We start from the raw sequence: 22,657 nt of genomic DNA, 5'->3' as shown, positions 1-22,657 counted from the left end.
AACTGTACTAGAAAAAGCATTTCAAATCATGAAAGAGTTTTATTATTCCCTGGCAACAGAGTTGAAGCTAATATGAATTACAGCTAATATGAGCATACTAGACAAATGTACAATACAATATTATAATAAATAATAACTACTTGTGGGTAAAGTTATTACAATCATAATATTTGTTAATGTATATGCATACACAGTGCTCCAAGTTGCGACTAAAATAGTCGCATTTGCGACCAAAAAAATAGTTTTGCGACTAGAAATTAAAACCAACTTGCATTTTTGCGAATGAGAAAATTGGGCCAGTGATTGTCCATGTTTATGATCAGGGTCAAGATTAATTTTCCCAAGATCCTTTATCAAGAATATGTTTGAAGACATTCCTAAAACTTTGCAAAGACTGAGATTATGTAATGATATGACAGCATGCTGTATAGAATAGTTGCCAAATGTTGTAGACTTTTTAAAACCCGACCTTGCTAATGGAGCATTTGGTTACTATTGCTTGCACATCCTCATCTTTTGGCAATATTAAAAGCAACTGTTTAATAGGTTTGGTACGTAGTAATAAAGTAAACATGACAAACAGCTGACAAAGTCCAATCTCAAAGTTTCCACCTGATGTACACATCAGTCAAACTTGTAGCAATTTTTGGGGATTTAACTTTAATTCTAGAATGAAATGACTTGTGTTCTTCTGTGTACAACCATACAGGTGGTTCTTTGTAATAACGATATTTCATAAGTGGTTCCTTCAGCCTAGCAAATTGTTTAGTCACAGTGATAATTAAGTAATCTTTGATTTAAAAAAGACATTATATATGTACATATATGAGTATTTGTTCTTTCCTTTTATTATATAATAAATGTGTTATTCACAAAACGTTTTCACCATGGCAAGTGAAATATCTGTTGATGGTGACCAGAAATTCTGAAATGGCGACCAAAAAAAAAATTGGGGTCGCCATTTAGCTACCTGATAGTAAGTGTGACTTGGAGCACTGTTACATTTATTTTTCAACAGAAATTCCTATTTGTTTAGATAATTATCCTCCCACATTTCTTAATAACTTAATAAGCATTTCATTTTTATGTCAGCATTATAATTCTGTTAATCAATTTTCTCTGGCTGTGAAGTGTGAATATTGTAAAGTAAATAGGGACAACCCCCATTACAAGTTAACATGCCATCTCTCCAGTAACAAAATGATACATTACTGGTAAATACATGTAGAGAAAGTAATGGATTATCACTAATTACTTGTAACTTATTAACTACCATACTTGTCCTACTCTTGTCAGCTGAAACTGCAAGTCTGATGACTTTTTTGAATTTAATGCATTATGTTTGTTAAATCTAAAACTGCATATATTCAAGAACTATTCCTGATCATAAAGGCATGATCAAGGACTTTGAGAATATCTTTCATCAAAATAAATTATGTTTTACATGAATCAAAATTAATTTGTAATCATTTTAATTTTCTCTAATTATCACCAATCCAAATTAATATAGAACTACAGTGTATCTATGAAACATTACCATAGAACATTAACCTGCTAAGAAAACACTCAATATGCATCTCATCTTTTATAATTCGGTATCACAAACATAGCACATGTGGCTAACTGAACAAGAGCTACACAGTCCTAACATCTGTTGAGAATTAAGTCAGACCAGTCCTGATAACACAAGTCTAACACATGACCAGAGTGGCCCCTCCAAGAGAAAACATGTGTGTACCTTAGCTGTGATGGATCCTGCTTTAATAATGGCATCACAGAGGGCTTGGTTCCTCCACATCTGGGCCAGCTCACACAGCAGGGAACTGCAGTGGATTTGATTCATATAAACCTTGTGCTGTGTCATTTTAATATTTTTTTTAGTATGTGTTCAATAATATTCTTCAAGCTCCAATTCTAAGGAACCTGTTTCAAAAGAAAGATAATCACATTTAGTCATTTACGCACTTACCTAGTATATATGTTACACATTTACATCTTTAAAAAATGGACAATGGCTGAAATTATTTTACTAATGTGGACTGATAACTTGTAAATTGTAATATGGTCAGATGGCATAGACACTGAAATTCACATGCACTTGTAAAACATAAGGCAAGATTTAGTGCTTGCAGACAAACTAGTTATACACTTGTAATTCAGTTTTTATTATCAAACAGTTGTGAAACTTACATACATATGTAGGCTCCATTACTCAAAAAATTTCTAAAATATGTTTATATAAATCTTGAATTTAAAAATAATATGAAACTGTGAAGTGATGAGTGGTAGTAGATACATGCATTCCATACACTGACTGTATGTCTGAATATTAAACAGGAGTAACATTTCTAAATCCTCTCATCTTGTCATCAAAGACACCTTATGATAGTTCAAAATTATTAACTTTGTATAGCACATTTTCTCCATTAAAATATATACACATTTTTTTTTCAAATAGAATGAAAACATTTTACAATCAAGAAGAAAAACTTACATTGCAGTATGATCCGCCACTCAGTTTTCTGATAAACATTGGCTCACCACATAGCAGTGTCTGCAGTCAAGCCTCTGAGTAAAATTAGGTCCTTCTTAACGAATACCTTTTTATTATTGTTTTATTCCTGTTATACACTGTTACAAAGAAGTAAAAGTAGCAGAGTATCTTTTAAACTTCACATTCCACGTTCTGATAAGACCCCAGCCCTGATATTTGATATCACTGTAATTTATGCGGACTGGACCGCGCGGACCAAAAAAGGAAAACAAAGAAGCCGACCTCGGGATGCCTCCAGTCTCTGACGATTTCCGTGCCTGCGCAGTCAACAGTTGAAGCCCTTGGCGTTTTGGGAGACTAAATACTGATGAAATGTTTCTGCTGAAATGATACACACTATTTTTTCACTTATAAGTTGTATCTCTAAACAAATACACGCACTCACACGAATCCGAATATTTTCTTTCCCCAGCCTCTTATCCAACATCCGGTATGGATAAATGTGAAAACCAATCCGCTAATCCGAAATAGTTGAAGACTGTGGAAATCCAGGGGTGTTCGTATTTTTGTTTTGAATATGTACCTTTGTACTTTTAGTAAAGGACCGGGTTGGTTAATATCACAGCTCATGTTAATCTGTTATACTGTATATACAATTCAATTTGTTTGTTCATTTCTTTATTTACATGTTTATATACATGTCGACTATAAATAAAATTTACTTGACTTGAATATTGGTTGGTTGATCATACATTTTTTTTTTTTGCTTTTGTTTTAAAAATAATCATTTCTATGTATAAACCCACAATCCCCTCTCCTTTATTTGGTTGACTGAGTCCTGGTTATTTGTTAATTATATGTGTAAGTTGGTTTTTTTTTTTTGGGGGGGGGGGTGACTTTCTAAAAATTGCACCATAAAGGTGTACATATTGAGTTATCCTAGTTCATTTTCAACAAAGAGTACCTGCCATATTTCAGCAGGATAATTTATGGAATATAAGTGAATAGGAATCACTGTTATTCACTTACCAGCTTACATTGCAGCATTATTCATAACCCCAAAAAGTACATGTTTGCTGTTTCCTCTAGGGAAATACCATCCTAAGCAGAGACATAAATAACATTGTTATAAAATATAAATTTATACCGGTATCTCCCCCAAATAACTGTAATAAAGATTTCAATGAATATTCTTCTGCAGGACTTGGAGACAGGTTCTTCTGACTAAACCATACAAAACTGAAGCTCCGTCTCGCATTGGATGCTGATGCGAAATATTCCTCCAGGCGCAGATCCAGGAAATTTTCCCAAGGGGGGGGGGGGTTCCACCCCAGTCAAAATTAAAAATTCCCATGCAATCCAGAAATTTCTTGACAAAAAAAAAAAACAACAAAAAAAACAAAAAAACCATCAACAACAACAAAAAACAAACAACCAAAAAAAAAAAAAAAAACAAAACAAAACAAAAAAACAAAACAGAACAAAAACAACAACAAAAACCTGTTTACTGCCAACTGCTTTCTGCTTTCTCTCATCTTAATGATGGGTTCTGTGCATGTGCGAAGATAAAGTAGTCAATATAAACGATATTCCATATCACCCTCACAGAAATTTTTTTGTTTGTTTGTTTGTTGTTTTTTTTTTTTGGGGGGGGGGGGGTTAGGGTCCCGTATTTTCTTATTCATCTTCTTTTTTACGATAAAAACTTAAGACTTCTTTTGTGGAGGGTTATGGAATTCCATGTATAAATACCATATAGGTGATTTTTTTTAACGATAAAAACTTCAGACTCCACATATATATTGTAATATATAGAAATTTCTTTTTAAAACTTAATTTTCTCGTCAAGAACAACAGGGCCACCAATGACAATGACAATGAATTTATTCTCATAAACTGACATTAAGTACAGTGTAGAGACAGATTACAAATATAGTTAAACATATGTGCATGCGTGAAACAGAAAAAGTACAAAGTCCAAAAAATAATAATGACCTAACCAGGAGAGCCAACTCTCTCACAGATAATTTTTATAAATTTACACAGTTTTATCAATTTAACTGTATTTTTGTATTAAAAAGTTGATCAAACTTATACACATTTGGATATAAATAGTAATACTTTGATATTAGTGATAATCTTGATTTCAGAATAAATGGATCATTACAATTGAATAAGTAATGATATTCATCACCAATTTCATTTTTTGAACATAACTTACAAATTCTATTCTCTCTTGGTACATTTTGCCATCTCCCAACTTCAATCGGCAATTTATTATTACAAGTTCTAAACCTACATAATAATTTCCAGTACTTACAAGGCAAAGACACTAATTACTTTTCTAAACAAAATGAAGTTTTATATATTCTGTAATTAAGACCTTTAGGTGAATTAAACATTTCACTGTACCATGACTGTTTAAACTGATCATACAGAGTGTTAAAAACTACTTTCTTCAGCCAAGATACATGCACTGGTTGGCAAGTTTGCCAGATATAAGAAAGCCCACATTCATTCAGTATAGATTTGATAAAGTTACACCATGGATTATTGTAGTTCTTCAAAACAATTAACAGATTTGATGATAATTTATCACCTTGTAAAAGAGATAATTTACACCAAAAACTTATCATTCTTACCTTAATATTAATTGAAATAGGGTATCTACCTAATTCACCGTATACCATAAAATTTGGTGTAGATGATTTTACATGTAAGATATGTTTACAAAATTTTAAATGCAACTTTTCAACTAATGGTGACTGATTATAACCCCATACTTCACACCCATATAAAAATACAGGCTTTACAATTTTGTCAAACATACATGTATCTAATGTACATTCTACAGTAAGGTTGTGTTTTCTACATTTTCCTATAACACCATACATAGCTTTTGTTGCTTTTTGAAATAATTCCTTAATATTTGTATTAAATGAACCATTTTTACAAAAATTTACACCTAAATATTTAAAATTATCAATAATTTCTAATATATTACCATTTAATGTAAATGGTTTTTCAATTCTTGGATTGCCTTTTCCAAAGATAACAACCTTAGTTTTATTAGTGTTAACTTTCAGATGCCATTTTTTACAATAATTGTTAAAAATATTCAGTTGGTGTTGAAGATCTTCTGGTGTTTCTGAGAGAAGAATTGTGTCATCAGCATATAACAAAACAAACAATCTAAGATACAAATCAAACTCTTTTTCTAATTTGGCAGATATAAATGATAAACCTTTTACATTATTTGAGTACATGAAGTCTTCAAGATCATTTAGATATATTGCAAACAGAAATGGGGATAGATTTTCCCCTTGTCTCACACCTACAGTGCAAGGAAAAGGTTCAGAATACAGACCGTTTGAGACAACTCTAGATTTAATGCTTTTATACATCTGTGTAATAACATTGAAGCATTTACCATCTATATTATTTAATAGTATTTTGTTCCAAAGTCCTACACGCCAAACAGAATCAAAAGTTTCTCAAAATCAATAAAAGCACAATACAACCCTTTCCTATGATATTTTGATATTTCAATCAATGCATACAAAGTAAAGATGTGGTCCAGAGTAGAATAGTTTTTTCTAAAACCAGCTTGATTTTTTAAAATAAGGTGGACAGTATTTGCATAATGATTGAGTTTCTCATTCAGAATGGATATAAACAACAGAAGTTATGTCATAATAATATAAATTATCATCTACTTGTTATTCAAATTAGAATCAGATTTGTTGAAATCATGTTTAATTTATTTATTCATTCATAATTTTTTGCTTTTGTAAAATCGGGTTAGATTGGGCCACTTCTATGATGACGTCATAATAAGAACGCAACATAATTCACTAACGTCACAAAGGTTGCGAGCCATTTCAGTCGTTCAGCAAATATTTGGAATTTACGTTGATAGTATATAAAACAGATATCGTCTGAGAGATTTGGAAACAAAACCATGGAAGAGTGTCTTTAATCAAGTCTATTACAGTATTTGTCAAAGACGAATATCCGGACAATGATGCCAGTTGTAAGCTTCAACATGAACTATTTGATTACATGTATTATTAAGAAATTAATAAAGCACATTGGAGAACTATTTTACAGAATGCAGCGGCTGATTACACGGATGTTAGAAATCTACAAAAACAAGCATTCTGAGAGTATTGCATTAGCAATACTAGTCCCCTACCGGCAAGTGTAATCTGGTTCCCGTTAAGAATTGAAAATGCCATAATTCCGTCAAAAATCAATGAAGCGGGACGAAATGCAAACTTGAACTATAACTAATCAAGGTAAAGTCACATACCAAAAATCAGCTCAATATCTGAAAGCGTTTAGAAGAAAATTGCGGAAAACCCTTAAAAATTGAAAAGGCCGTAATTCCGTCAAAAACGAAATGCAAATTTGATCTGTAACTCATCAAGATACGCTCACATACCAAAAATCAGCTCAATATCTGCAAGCGTTTAGGAAAAAAAGTGCGGAAAACCAAGTGGGACAGACTGACAGACAGACAGACAGAGGGACAGACAGACAGACGGACGGACAGACTCAGAGGAAACCTATAGTCCCCTCCGGTTTCACCGGTAGGGGACTAATAATCACGAATGTTCCTTCGTTTCCATTTATTTTCTAGACACGGAACATTTTGCAAATTTTGATTTTTCTATATGGAAAGGAGACAGCTGACGAGCATGTTGGGTTTACGTATTCTGACAAAAAGACTTTGCTGGTAAGACGATCAAATATATACATTACGGAGATTTTTCAGTGTGCAAAAAGTACCGTTCACAATGTATCATGCACGTACATCATTAGTGCAACAGAAGAGATTCATTATATTTTCGTATCTCTTCACCGAGGCCTTGAAGAAGAGCAGAATTACGGAGAAAGACATCACCACACAAAACGGAATGTGGACCCAACATGAGCTGAATCTGGTCGACTGTGGTAAGTACATGTATAGTTAATTACATGTTTACTATTAAAACCAAATATTTTTCTTTGGTTTGACAGAATCAGGTAGGTTTTGATCCCCGTCATTAGTGCATTAATGAATTATATCTTTCAAAACCCGTTCAGAATTCAGCAAATTCATCAGTCCCAATCCTTTTTTTTTTTTACAGGAAAACAGAAAGTAGCTAAAAAATACCAAGGAATTTTGGAAGACAGTGCAGAAACTTTATTCAATGTAGATACTAATCTCTGGGGGGACTTCTCTATCCTGCTTGTAATTAGACGCCGTGTATCTTAAATTTTTGTGTTTGTCATTGATATTCTTTAACCTATAAAACATTCTCTACAGTACTTGTAAACCATTTATTTTCGTTGTTACAGATAAATAAATTTCGTCGTCAAGTTCTTAAAACCACAGACTTCGAATTCTTGGCAAAAGACAACAATTATCATCTCCAGACAAAAATGGAGGACCTGAAAATGTTCTGTTTAGAAGACCAAACTTAATTTGTTCAGTCACATTTCATCATGACCACCCATACCTCACCACCACTACCATCATCATCACCATCATCATCATCACCCTTTCTTGTTTCTTTTTAAAGGTGGGTTTAAGTAACATTTTCTTTGTAAAATCGTTCATTTTTTCAACCATAATACTTCACTATCATCTACTTTGTAAATTCACATTTTTTCGTAATTTTCTAAAAAAAAAAAATGTATATGTTTTAAATATAATCTATCATAAAGGTTTTGAGTCATTCTTTCAATCATTGATAAAAATAAACTCATTTATAACTTTCAATTGTATTAATTTTATTTTCCTAATAATGGTCAGAGAAAAACTGTAGTTATAACAATGTAACTATATGATACATGTATATCATACAGTCTGGTAACGCTTTTAGGGTGGCTGACAGGGGGAGATTTTGTTGTGATGTAGTATATGGTGTCTCGTTTGACATATGAAATGTTCTTGGACATTTTTTTTTGCCCCCCCCCCCCCCGGTCCTTTGAAAACTGAGCTGCTTTCCTGTAAACTTATTTAAAAATATATGCCAGATTCACAAAATCTTTCAGAAAGGGAAACCCAGTATATTTTTCTTGTAGTTCAAAACTTTCTGATTGAAAGTAAAAGCCTTAAAAAAAATCACTTGATATTTTTTACCACGAGACATTATTCGTCTCATCTTTGTTCAGTTGAAATTTTATATGTGATCTGGTATGAATAGTGACGTTAATTTTTACTTTGTTATTTAAAATTTGGAATTTTTTTTTTGAGATTTTTCATCGACATCAATCCCAGTAAACTTATCACAATATATATGTATGAAACGTTTTCTTTCTGAGTGTACTATTTCAGGTTTCATCTACGTACGAGGGTTGTTCGGAAAGTTCGTGGACTATGCCAATCTTCGTTATACTATCTTCAAGAAATTTAAAATGAACATATATCATATGTAAAAATATTTTTTTTGTTTAAGTGTGAAGTTTCATTCCATGTGATTTAATAGAATTCATATTATTTAATTTAAAAATCAACACGTTCTGTAACCACGAAGCAAACTCAACAACACTGTAACGTCAAAAACATACCAACATTAGGTTCTCAAAAATACTATCCCTATACATTTCACACAGTATTTCCCAATACCAGCTGTGTACTCATTAAAAACGTTTCTCTATCACTTGAAATCTATTTTGCTTACAATTGTTCCAGTAGCATAATTTGTTTGTCAATATTATATTTTTTTTAACTGCATAAGCGTGCTTTCACAAGATCAGCATCTGTGATCGAAACGCCAAACTCTTAGCATGACGTTACTAACTTTTCAATGTTTTTGATAAGATTTTTACAGATAATCCGTTTTCTCACAGATCACCATCGTCTAAGCAGAGTAGTCTATCATTCAAATACCGCTTTTACCATGTACACACACACATGCATGGCTCGCTTTTGACTATTATTTCGTACTTCCTCCGGCAGTTTTTTTTTCTGGAGTTTTCCAGAGTACAACACAAAATTGTATGGTTAACTGCTGCTCCGCGACGTCCTACGACGTCAACTTTTTTGACTTTTTCACCTATCTTCTTATCTTTACTTATCTTCTTAAACTGATTTCTTTTTAACGAAGCAAAATATTAAGTCATAATTTGGAATAAAAAATGAGGAAACAATTTTTAATTTGAACGTGTAGAATTTTTCCGTTTTTGCGTCATTTTACAGAAGATATGACTTCAGACATTATTTAGTGTCTTGATTGTAATTTACAAATTTAAAATTTTCACCTGCTCCGTGATCCGATTTTCGCATTTTTAAGTCTAAATAAGTTTGAAATAAACCACAATATTTAAAAAGTTTTTAATACACATCATTTGAATTTACTGTTGAAAATATTTCTTCCAAATTTGGATATTATGACGTTAAGTAAAAAAGTTATGACGGTAGTTCACGAACTTTCCGAACAGCCCTCGTAAAAAGTGGTGCGTTAGCAATTTTGTCTAGTGTATAAACAATATATTTAAAAGAGAGAGAGAGAGAGAGAGAGAGAGAAGAAAAAATACAAAAAATCAAATAAAATATATGTTTGAAGAAGGGTTAAAAGTGTAATTAACCAAGAGAGCCAATTCTCTCAATTCTATTATCCAGTGCACCAGTAATAATTTTGTCAAACATCTCTAATCTACAATCAATACCTTAATTATGTTTTCTGCATCTACTATACATGGTTTTGGTAGCTTTATCATATAGTTCTTTGGTATTCAAATTAAAAGAATTGCTTTTACAAAGTGTAACACCTAAATATTTAAAGTTATTAACAAAAACCATTTACAAGATTATAGTTCATTGTACCAACATCAAAATCCAATCTATTCTATTAAGATAATCATAATACAAGTAGTTCATGAAATTAAAATTTCTTTGCTATTTATCCAGTCTTTGTAATTAGTAGACCATTAATGTCCATCTTGATTTAATAAACTTTTATTTTATTTTACTGGCGCTAATAAGTTACCGATTAATAGCTAAATGATTACGATATGAATATATATTCAAAATTTGAAATGTTCAATTGAAATATTCGTTCTATGCCCTATAGGTTTACAGTTCAGAGAATAATCATTGCAGTGAAGACAATTACGTAATGAAACTGAAAAAAAAAAACATCAGAAAAGATGTTGCTTTTGACGGAAAACATAAAAAAGTTGACATCCTTTTAAATAAAGCCCAACTGTACGTTTTCACAAAACAACAATATTCATTTCAAGTATTTTTAAGGTCAGATGACAAGTTCCTCAATAATATGTAATTTCTCCCAATAATTGTCATTGAAGTATTGCTACTTCAACAAGTTTCACCACAAAAATTGAGGTACCTTAATTACCAGGCATTTGTGCAAGACATAGGGGATGGTGTTTCCTATATACTCCTAATGGAAATCTCTTGAGTTATCACTTTTACAACTTTTGGTGTATTTATTTTAAAGGCATTTTAAAAATAGCATCGAAATCAAAAGATAATGATAATTATGAATATTTTTATATATACAACATTATGAAGAGATACAAAACAGATATTTGAGGAACGTGTCATCAGACTTTAAAATCAGCTTAAAATTCCTGGAAAAACAGATGTTTTCTCCTGTGTCATGACAATGAGCTTTATTTCCATAATTTAAAAACAGTGTAGAGAAGATACAATATGTACAAACAATATAATAACTAGAAAATATCAAATAAAGGGAAAATAGAGTGTAATTAACCAAGAGAGCCAACACTCTCAGTTGTATTATCTAACAATTTACAATTTTACTAAGTTGATTAATATTTGTTACATTAAAAAGCATTTCAAAACATATGAATTCGATTGAAAATATTTTGGTAAATACATAACTCTCGAGTTCTTCATTGATGCAGTACACTTAAATAAATAATAAAATTCATCCCCAATATCATTTCAGTTACATAATTTACAAATTCTATTCTCTCTTGGTATGTTAAACCATCTACTAGTCTCTGTATGTAGTTTTGTATTCCCAGTTCTGCATACAAAATATTTCTTGGATATTTAAAGAGGCAGATTCAACAAATATTATTGAAAAGATTAATGATTTTTTTTAAATTCTCTAATTCAATACTTCACTAAACCATGAGTGCTTAAACTGATCCAAGAGTAATTTTTTAACCAATATATATATAAATTGAATTTTCATACCACACATAGGCCAATCCACATTCATTAAAAAAATTCTAAACAAAATCACACCATGGATTCCTACAACTTTTAGAGCACATAAAATTTTGCAGACAATTTAGAACTCTGAGCATTAAAATACCGGGTACCTGCCAAGTTCCCCATACACCATAAGGTTTGGTGTTGAGGTTTTCAAGCTCAAAATATATTTACAGAATTTTAGGTACAACTTTTCAATTAGTTTAATATGTGATAACGCCACACTTCACATCCATATAGGAGTATTGATTTGATAAATTTGTCAAACATATCTAATCTACAATCAATACCTAAATTATGCTTTCTACATCTACCAATAACACAATACATATCTTTGGTAACTTTGTCATTTAGTTCTTTGGTATTCAAATTAAAAGAATTGCTTTTACAAAATGTAACACCTAAATATTTAAAGTTATCGGCTATATCAAGCTGTGGACCTTCTAATAAAAAAGTGCTATTATTTTTACCTCTACCAAATATTACAACTTTGGTTTTCTTACTATTAACCATTGGGTACAACTTCTTGCAATATTTAGAAAAAGTATAGAACATGTACTGAATCTATTATTTCATGAATCAGCAAAATGGTTCTCTCTCACATCACTGAAATCAGGACCGTTGAATACTCTTTGGTTTTTATTCTATTGCCAATCAAAATAAAATATATCCACAAAAAGATTTTTTTTTCTGACAATTTGTCAGCCATCACAGTCTAGACATTGTAGGATTTCCTCCCCCTTGAGCAGGTTTTATATATTTAAAGTAGGAATCCAAAACCTGTACAAAAGATAACGTATTTAGAAAAACAGATTATAGGATAATAAATATAACCAAGATTTTCAAATGGCTTTAAAGGTTTAAAACATATTAAATATAGGGAAGCTACTGAAATTTTTAAAGAAAAATGTTTATTTTAACTTCTAATTTGAACACTTTAACTATTTACTTTGTTACTGTAAAACACGCTTGTAATGAAGTGCGAGGGACGGACGATTTTGTTTCTTTATAAGCGTAATTAGTTACATGTATATCCGTTAAGTTTACATGTTCAACGTCAAATCACTTCGCTGCAAGCATCATTTTATTATAAGCGTGTTTTACTTTACATGTATTTTGGAAAAAAAATGTGAATGAAGATCATTATTTATAAGACATTTAAAAAATGAAAAGTTTAAAGAACTAATTAATTAGAAAAAGTTACTTATCTCCCATACAAGGTAAAATAAAGAAAGGAAAGTAACTTGCCTCTTTCTCGTTGAGAGGTGAATTTTTGGCATATTCGTACAGAGCCTGGTACACCTGTCCATCATAACGCCCTAGACAGCTGTCCACCACCTGATCAGGGTAATCAAACGCGTCCACTAAGGCCACTGCATTAGGTCTCACCCCTGCTAACAGCTCTGTCAGTTTGTTGTGAAGGTAAGTGACTTGTACAGGGCTAAAGAAACCATCCTTTTTTTCACAAAAAGAAAAGAAATGTTACCATTTATTATATACCTCATTCTAGTATATGTCAACAATTTATGTTAACTAAATATAAAGAAACAACTTGGTATCATTCTTCTCACACTGTTTCTTTTAATACCTTATTATGTTTTGATCATTTTGAAAAAAAAACATGATTTATGATCCTTCTAACATACATTTTGTCAATATGTAAACATCTACTCAAATGGTTTCTTGCTGAATTCTAATACTAAACTTTCTTGTTCTGATTTGTTTTTGTTTGTTTGTTTCCAAGTTGTTTTTGTTGTGTATTTAGTGTGTTTGACCACAAAAAGATGAGTCTTATCGTTATGGTTTGAAATTAATCAAATTTTCCGTCTTTTTCTCTGGCCTTGTTTACAATTTTTATGTCATTTCAATGATCAGTTTTATTTATTTGTTTTACCTGAATGAATTCCCCCAGTCTTTCTACGATCCCATGAACTGCATAAAGTTTACAAAGCGTGATCAATGCGTCCTCTGTTTCCTTTTCAGTCTTATTATTGTTCAAGTGCTCAACAAACGCATTGACGACAAACAGATGAGAAAATGCCTAGTAAAAAGGAAGATTTTAATATGCAATAATTTTAAATGCTAACTTTGTGAAATACTTAATGATTGCTTGTTTAATTAATTAAACAGAAATTTCACATAAATGAAAATGTTTGAAATTAGTATTTTAAAGTGATGATATTTAAACATGGGCTACAACCAAGCACATGTAATTGCACGGTGCCAGTCATCAATTTAACACAAAAGTTTGATTACAGTTTTTCACAACAATTTTTGCTACTCAAGTTCTTCATCTTGTATAATTTATGAGAAGAGAAATGCAAAAATTAACATTCAATGCTTCAATAACTACCGTTGCCGCCCATGTGAGGGAGACAGTGGACGCATCCCATGCCTCTTGTCTGGACTTTCCCGAGCGAACAAGTCTCTCTATATTTGTGGCAGCATCTTCGAGTAATCTGAGAAACAAAAAGTCTTAAGGACATTCTAAGTCATCTGTTTTGATCAAACACAGCCAGTCCCCATAAAAAAGTTTTCGGCATTCAAAATCGATCTGTTTCTCAATTTTTTTTTCTTTTTGTCATTTAAATATAAAATCCAAATCTAATAATATGAAAATTCATGAATTCAACTTACAACGTAAAAATATGTTAAATTTGTGGAAATTGACTTTTGTAGTACTCACTAATGTTTATGTAGTTAAATACTTAGTAACCCTTATAATGCTGCTACAATTAATCATACTGACAGCGGCCATAACTTAATCTTTCTTTAACAAATTATTTTATTTTTTTTAAACTATTTCCTTTGCGCTTACCTAGCTGATCTATGTTCATAAGCTTTAACAAGACAACCTAACGCCACTTCTTCTGTCATGCAGGATTTGGTAGAAACATCCACCGTAAAACACCGCAGAAATTGACTGACTGGTGCCCCTCTCTTTACAGTGGGATACACCTTAATCAGAAACCTGTTAAGTGAGGGAAATAAAACATCTTCATTAATTTAGGTTGTTGACAAGTCTTACTAAACCTTGTTTCTTTAATTCTCAGTTCAACAAGACTGATTTCGAACTTTCCTTTGTGAAATAAGATTTCTTAAATTCCATTAGTAATTGTGATAGACTTTGGACTCGCAAATTTTCTCCTTTTCCAAGTGCAAGACGAAAGACATATTTAGTTGGACGTTCAAAATATACATGATTTTATAGCGCTGTATATTTTTCAATTCAATGCTGTTCTCCCTCCCCCAATAAATATATTTAAATATGAGGTACCTGGCTAATTGTAGCATCATGACGTTATTTTCACCCTCATATGTACATCCTGGTGTGTAAAACGTGTAAAGTTTGGGCAAGCCGCTGGCATGGGAGTATCCGTGTCCCCCACAACACAAACGGCATGTTTCTATCCCCGACGTACACGACCATGTGCTGAATGCCTTTAGGCCACACAGCACAGCATGGAGCTGTAAATAAATACTAAATAGAAGTACAATGTAATTAGAAATATCTATACAAGAAAATTGAATAAATTACTGGATTAATTTACATCCAAAGAAATTTATAACCAAGAACCATGCAAGTTCCATCTAAAAAAGCTTATGAAATTTCACTGATAATGAGAAAAGAATGAGCTTTAAATGCAAAGGTTGGTATATAAAAATACATATAAAGAAACCAATGGCTCATGTCGACCACAGTATTTTGTAATTATGACATAAAATGTCTATAAATTTAAGGAATAACCGTCTAGTTTGTTGGGTATGCCAGGACATTAACGACAGTTGGAAACGTGGAATATTAGGCACTTGACCTTTAACTTGACGAAATTTACATATAGTTGTAAATATCGAGAAATGAACACACTAAACTTTCAAAGAGTTATCACAGAGAAAACAGTTGGAAATGTAAATTTACGAGTGCAAATCATGTACATGCACGCGAGGGGTATATGTAAAAAATTGAGACAAAACGTGCATGATCAACACAATATGGGAAAATTAAAGACCCTCCTTCCCCATTTTTATGTTTGATGATTGGTATATACCAGTAACTGTATTGTTCTTTCTCCCAACAAAACAAAATTTTGGCTTTCCTGATAGAGAATTTAGCCTGGCTTTTATCTCAGGAAGCACTCAGGTACATCTTTTACACATTTACAAAAAAAAAAAATGGATTTAAACGATAATTTATTAATTATGATAAACTTACTACATTCATCGACTCCAGATTACCAGCGTCGATTTCAGAAGAAACTTTTGCATAGTAACCCATGATGAATCTCCCAGTGAAATGCATTGCGTAAGCTGTTGCCACTAATGGAAATAACTTGTATTGCTGAGTTTGGTAGTCTATTACTTGTGCCTCTATTCCACTGAAATCAATCAGGCAATCAGTTCCATTATCTGATCATGACTTATCATGACTTAAAATTATTCAAATAGATTTTTTTTCTTCTGACTTTAATACTTTGATCGACGACAAATTTAAAGTCCTTAATTGTGTTCTTGTTTATCCTTTAATACTTTGTACAATCTACATCCTATTTTTCGGTATATTAAATTTACCCTGGGGAGACTTCCGTTTGACGTCGAACTGCACTGTATCGTACTGCTATAACACACGCCATTGCCAAAACTTTTGAAAACGTACCAACAATTTTGGCTCGAATTAAAACCATGGTGCCATATCCTATTCTCTGGTCCGGAGGTTTTATATATGTACCATCCTCTAGTACCTATCAAAAAAAGTGGACAAAATTTCTTTTAAGCATTGTACACAGCAACCATAAAAGACAATTTAAAAAACAAAATGTCATATTTAGATATAATATTCCTTTGAAGTGGGAAATGTTGACAAACGAATAATTTTAGGAAGGAAACTTTTGAAAATAGATTTTAAAAAAGGCACAAATCTTTTGTTGTACTTAGTATGCAGTTTTAATTTATCTCTTTCAGATATCTAAAACATCTGGTTTATCGTTATTTCGTTCAAGCTGAAAAGAGTGATTATACCATTTTTTTTTTTTTTTGCCTTATAGAGTTGTGTACCTTTGAATATCTCATCAGCATGTTTTCTCGTGGTATTCGGACATTTTCTAATCTTAAAAAGCCATTGTCATTACCATTAAAACCAAACTTGGGACCAATATCTCCTGCCTCCACGCCTTTAATTATCAAGGAGAGAAATAAGTTAAAGCAGAGAAAATCATTATTCTACTGGATCCTTATTACATTAAAGAAGCAAATCTCCAGAATAATAATATAACAGACCAAACATGTGCATATTTATCAGCATCACGTTATCTGAAAATGTACGAAACCAGAATTATACCTGGCAATAACTTGTGTGTGTTAAGATCCCTAAGCTGCACCAGAAACAAATGAATTCCGTGCCGTCTCCCTTGCGTCTCTAACTGAGCCATTACCAAACAAACGTTTGAAGTTTTTCCCACTTAAATTCAAGAAGGTATCAAAAGTAAGAAATGTTCTCAGTATTCTAGGACAAATTTAGCCATTCACAAAGACAAACTAACGGTTTTCTTACAATTTCCGGGCCAGTACTTTATTGAAGTAACTGTTGGAGAATTCAATATGAACTCTTTTGTTTTGGGATCGTATGTAGCATTGGTCTCTAGTCCTCGTATAAATGTCCCTGAAAATAATTCATCAAAATTTAGAATTATTCTGACATGACCAATAACATGCCCCACTGTATCTATGGGTGAATTAAAAAATAATGACCGGCCAATCGAATTTTTTTTTTAACAAATTCAATTTGCCCGAACATTTTTTTCAGTTATAACATCATATTGTATATATATACTAGTTAAAAAAAATCCAAAATGGCAATAGAAAAGACAAATGCGTGAAAAAAAAGTTTCAGAATTATTTATTAACATAACTTTTATTTGAAAATGAAAATATTAATACATCTTTCAAGACTTTCTGAAAAAAAAATCTAATTTGAGGGATATACATGTAAATGATTAAAATCTAAACCTTAAATGAATTTTTCCTCTTGTACTTGTGAAAGAATTGGAATTTTTTATTAATATTTTTCATTATTTTTCTCAATATTGGTTTGAAAAGTTTTAAAAAGGAAAAGGAAAACCTGTGTTATAAATATTTCCCAACAAATTACTTTTTTTTTCATCAATTTAGTCTTTGCTGAAAAAATAGAGCAAAGAAATTTTTATATTGTAATTTTAAAGAGTGATCCTATTTTGCCTCATTTTGTTGCACTCCTCACTTCTGATTTGTTATTTTTTAAACAAAAATAATCTTAAACTCATAACACACAATAACTCATTCAAATTTTGTAGAGAAATTCATTGTTTTAAAATTGTGAAACATTAATGGCAAGTTTTTGATATTATTTTGACTAAAGAATATTATTATTATATATTATTTTTAAAAAAAACATGTAAAGTGATGAAAACTTTTGTAAATTGGCTGTAAAATGTTCAAAATATTGGTATTTTTACAACAAACAAAGACTGATAGCAACTACAAGTAGTATCAGGCAGGCCTTGCAACTTATCTTGTTGTAAAGAGATATGAAAGTCATTGATAATATATAGACAATTTTGTTGCCCTCCTGACTGCAGTACAATTTGCGAAGTTGTTGTGGAATTACCTTAAATTGTAACAATTTTTCGTTTTTTTTGTTTTTAAGTTTCATTGAATAAAAACTAAAAAAAAGGATATAAATACATCTGGATTGATAGAATTGAAGAAAAGACAGTTGATAAAAATAACACTTGCAACAATCCATCTTTTTCTTTTTTTTAATAAAAAAAAAAGGGTGTTGCACTCCTGACAGTTGGAATATGGATCTGAAAAACAGACAGATTTTGTATTTGATAGATTTATGGATAAAAAATGTTATTTGGGTCTTTGTTTTCCGAATTAATTATGCACTGATGAAAGATTTTACAAGCTGGGGAGCAAACCGCCAATTGTTGCACTCCTGAAATAAATAGGTATACATAGATACTTGTCTTTATGAAATGCTGCTTGTAATTCATCAAACATTCAAAGCTTTCAAATGATAGGCCTATATCATCCACTGTTCAACATTTTGGAAAAAAATGACTTCATTGTTCTTTAACGCTCTTTAAAATCAATGTTATTGGTGCCATTACATTTTTTCTATTGCACTCCTGAGATGGTATAACATTTTTTCAGCACCAGCTTTGACCATTACTATGTTAATAAAACAAAGTTACTCAGTCTAAATTTGAAACTCAGTATACAAATATCGAATTTTATCAGAAAAGTCCTTATTTTTAACATGAATGATTTATATTATTATAATTATCATTACTATTATTATTTTGTCAGATCTTCACAAAATAGGAATTTTTCAAAATGCCACAGAAAGATGTTGCACCCCTGACATTTTTAGCATCATTTTGAGGAATAACTATTTCGTCACTCAAGATATCATTATGAGATTTGGCAAGATATTAACCAATGGTGAGACATAAAAATTAATTCACACGGCCTGTGTTTTTATTGCAGATTGTTTTTTATGTTTTCAGACAACTTTTAATTAACCCCGATGTGACATGCGTATTAATCTTACAAAATTACCGTGACCAAGTTCCGTTTGAGCGTATGTCCCAATGATCTTCAAACTTTTTGCTAGCGGAAGCCATTTTGCCTTTTGTTCCTCCGTTCCCTGTTTTTCAATGGCAGGGATAAACATACCGTAGTGTACACCGACAGCATTTGCCTGAGACGGGGTAGCAGCCCTACAAGTATTAAGGATAAGTAAGTATGGTTCGTCTTGATGGAACTAAAACAAAATATAAATCCTGTAACAAAACGTCATCAATCCTTATTGAACGGCAAATAATTTCGACGTTTTATAACTTAAATATTCGCAAATAAATGAAATTCTTAATTTGTCAATCAACTCTTGCTTATTCTGCTAATGGACTTACTCTAAATAGTACATTCTCTCCAATTCATTTTTAAGTCCCATTTCCTCCATTTTTTTCAAAAGGTAAAGGTTTTGCCAAAGCGATGTTTCGTACTCTTCCTCTCGTGATCGAAATGCCCAGGGTTTTGAATGAGAAAGCTTTGGGTCTTGAATAGCCAAATTATCTTCAAATCAGAAGGAAAATTTAAATTAAACATAAATGGTCGGCCATACTTTCTGGAAATTTTTATTTTGCAAGTTTGCAATTGATAGTTCGTAAACATTGATAGACATTGCCTAAAGAAGGGAAATGAGGTGAAACGTACTAGTTGCTGTTTCAATTCATTCAACATGTTCATTCTCGCGACCTTTTGAACAACAAAACTAAAAAGAACGAAACAAGCAGAAAAAAAAATAATAAAATCTCCTCACGTAAATATCGACGTCTTCTGACATTTTCTGATCCTCCATATATTGTGTTTGTCAACTTTTCCACATCAAATGTCGCCCCTCTCCTCTCTCTAGCCAGATCAGGATTGACGGTGGCAGACGACATAGTAGCAGAATATTAATAATGGCAGACTACGAGACGCAACCTATATATTTCTACCTGGGTCAATTTGTGTAACGATGATTAAAGTATGTGTAAACACTCAGATCATTTTTTGCAAAACTTATCTTGTCGTTATCGCTAAGTCAGAATTTAATGCAAGTAAATACATAATGTATTTCTAATAAAGCTGTGGTTCAGGTTCCTGCAAATGTTAGATCTATAGTTATTGGTTTGAAGATAATAACATTTTACTGTAATCCATAAATAAAAAAAAATTAATGGATTGGAAACAAGTTCCAAAATCTTATTACGATCTCCCAAGAAATCAATATATATATATATATATATATATATATATATATATATATATATATATATATATATATATATATATATATATATATATATATATAAAATTTACCAGAATACTTTATAATAATTTTTGACAGAAGAGAAAAGATGTTCATTCTCTGCAGCACTTAGTTAATCTATTCCCCACAATAAAACGTGTATCTAAAATGTTAATTTTAGCAAATTGCAAAAAACTCTTTTCTGGCATCAATATAATTTTGATATACTTGAAAGTCAATCAAAACACTCCCAAAGTTACCTATTAATGAATAATTTTAGATAAAAGAAGTTTTTCCACACACTAAAATTCGTATGCATGTATATTTGTCTGAAATGCTGTGACAACGGAAGTAATGAAATTCTACCGAAGATTTTAATAAGAATATAATAAAAAAAAAACCCCGTGTCCATACCCCATTAAAGAAATGAAATCTATGGAGATAACGAACAGTATTCAAGCTCAAAAGTCTATTTAAAAAATACAAATCAGGAGCAGAGCAAACATGAACCTCTAAAACATCAATGTTGGATCAGGTGCCATGGAGGAGTGAGCATCCCCTGCTGACCGGTCACACCCATCGTGTCCTCCTTGGCATGATTGGGAAAAAAGGAAAAATCCGTAGACAATTCAGTGTGTAAATTTTGGCCGAACACTCTGCATGAAAAACGTCAGTCAGTAATTGACTTAATGATAGATTGTTTTTGCTGACAAGGTCATTGTATCGACCATAGAACTTACAAAATGATGACTTTAAACGAGACTGATATTCTTGTTTCATTAACTTGTTTGTCAGTAATTTACCTCGTTTTGTTCATACGTAGAGCATGCTCTTGCGTATCGAATCAACTGAGAGATATAAACCCCGTATGCCGGTGATAATGGTATATTACTGCATAAGTAAGGGAAGTTGACGACTGAAAAGTTAAAGTCATCACGTTTATCATAAAGCTTAGTTGTTAGGTTACCATTATAACATCTTTTTTTAATAAAATATCCAAATATGAAACAGATGTGTCAGACTCTGTGGTATCTTTTATTTCAAACTCACTGGGATATATCGTGTCCACATATGAATGGAAATAACCATTGTTAAATGATAATACGTCGTCGATATATCTAAATGTCGAGTTGGAGCCACATCATGTGTTTTCTTCTCCACATATATAAGATTTTGAATAAATTATGGTTCATATGAATACAAAAATAGGTCTGCTAATAACGGGGCGCAATAAGTACTCGTGATAATTCCAACTGATTGTTGGAAGACCTTGTCTCCAAAAACCACATAGATATTGTCAATCAGAAATTCAAGCATCTTTTTAATATCAAACTTCAGAGTACTTGTGTGTACAATCAGAATGTTTTTTAACAAAATAATTTTGAAAATGACGAGATAAGTTAATTTACGAGTTCCATTTTTATTGAAATAGCAGCTGTCTACTATGTCAAAAGGTCTGGCCTTTGATTTATCGTGGGGGATGGTTGTACATATAGTTGAAAGGTCGTAAGATTTGATGTTATTGATTTTGGTAATATTTTGTGATTTCAAACTTTCTAAAATTTCCTTGGAATTTTTAAGAATCCACATCTGATTTACACCACTTCTCGAATATATTGATAATATGTAGAGAATGTATATTAATTCTGATCTCGCAATCTCTGAAGTGTAATGTTTCAATACATCTCTTGCTGAGTAGATTTCCTTATTGGTGTTCTTTAGTTCAAATAGTGCTGGTAAATAACAATTTTTCTGTCTATATTCGAGTTTGTTGCGACGGTATTTACATCATACCAGTACTTTTCAAAAGCAATGTTAACTTTCTTATTAAAAATAAAAATCAAAACTTTTAAACGTATATTTCACTGGAATATCTGCATAATTAATTGTAAGACTACCTCTGCATATGTCACGCGTTGCACGTGAAAAGACAAATTTTTGATTTAGGAAAAAAGTCACGAAAATGGCCACACCATTGACATCAATGTTAATCCGAACATTTAATAGAATTTACCAAAGAAAGTAAATTAACGAATGCTTTTTACTGATAAAAATTAGGATTCATCTTTGTTAGTCTAAAGGCAAAAAATATGCAAAGGAAAATCTATGTCATGAAAGACTTAGTGGTACCAAT

The 22,657-nt window shown here is 31.5% G+C and overlaps 2 protein-coding genes across 2 annotated transcripts in view; both read right to left on the bottom strand.

The window, feature by feature from the left end:
* The window catches only part of LOC133189879 (uncharacterized), a 39,557-nt gene extending 36,618 nt beyond the window's left edge, over positions 1 to 2,939 (bottom strand). The window contains exons 1-2 of the mRNA XM_061325281.1: positions 2,495 to 2,939; positions 1,739 to 1,923 (exon numbers count right to left, since the gene is read on the bottom strand). Coding sequence (XP_061181265.1) covers positions 1,739 to 1,864 — 126 coding nt within the window. The 5' untranslated portion in view covers positions 1,865 to 1,923; positions 2,495 to 2,939. The remainder of the gene's footprint in view (positions 1 to 1,738; positions 1,924 to 2,494) is intronic.
* Positions 2,940 to 12,398: 9,459 nt separating this feature from the next.
* Positions 12,399 to 20,180, bottom strand: LOC133189819 (peroxisomal acyl-coenzyme A oxidase 1-like). Its single transcript, XM_061325211.1, has 14 exons — positions 20,053 to 20,180; positions 19,643 to 19,805; positions 19,290 to 19,450; positions 17,239 to 17,346; positions 17,026 to 17,145; positions 16,743 to 16,858; positions 16,260 to 16,429; positions 15,904 to 16,066; positions 14,968 to 15,158; positions 14,509 to 14,661; positions 14,044 to 14,149; positions 13,585 to 13,731; positions 12,939 to 13,145; positions 12,399 to 12,470 (listed from the first exon to the last, which is right to left on the bottom strand). The coding sequence occupies exons 1-14, from the start codon at positions 20,174 to 20,176 to the stop codon at positions 12,399 to 12,401; spliced, it is 2,001 nt and encodes a 666-aa protein (XP_061181195.1). The 5' UTR covers positions 20,177 to 20,180.
* Positions 20,181 to 22,657: the final 2,477 nt, after the last annotated feature.

Source organism: Saccostrea echinata, unplaced genomic scaffold, assembly GCF_033153115.1.
Source record: "Saccostrea echinata isolate AGI-Se365-2 ecotype Australia unplaced genomic scaffold, CSIRO_AGI_Sech_v1 ptg000020l, whole genome shotgun sequence".
NCBI classification, from domain to species: Eukaryota; Metazoa; Mollusca; class Bivalvia; order Ostreida; family Ostreidae; genus Saccostrea; species Saccostrea echinata.
This window is presented reverse-complemented; position numbering and strand designations above follow the sequence as displayed.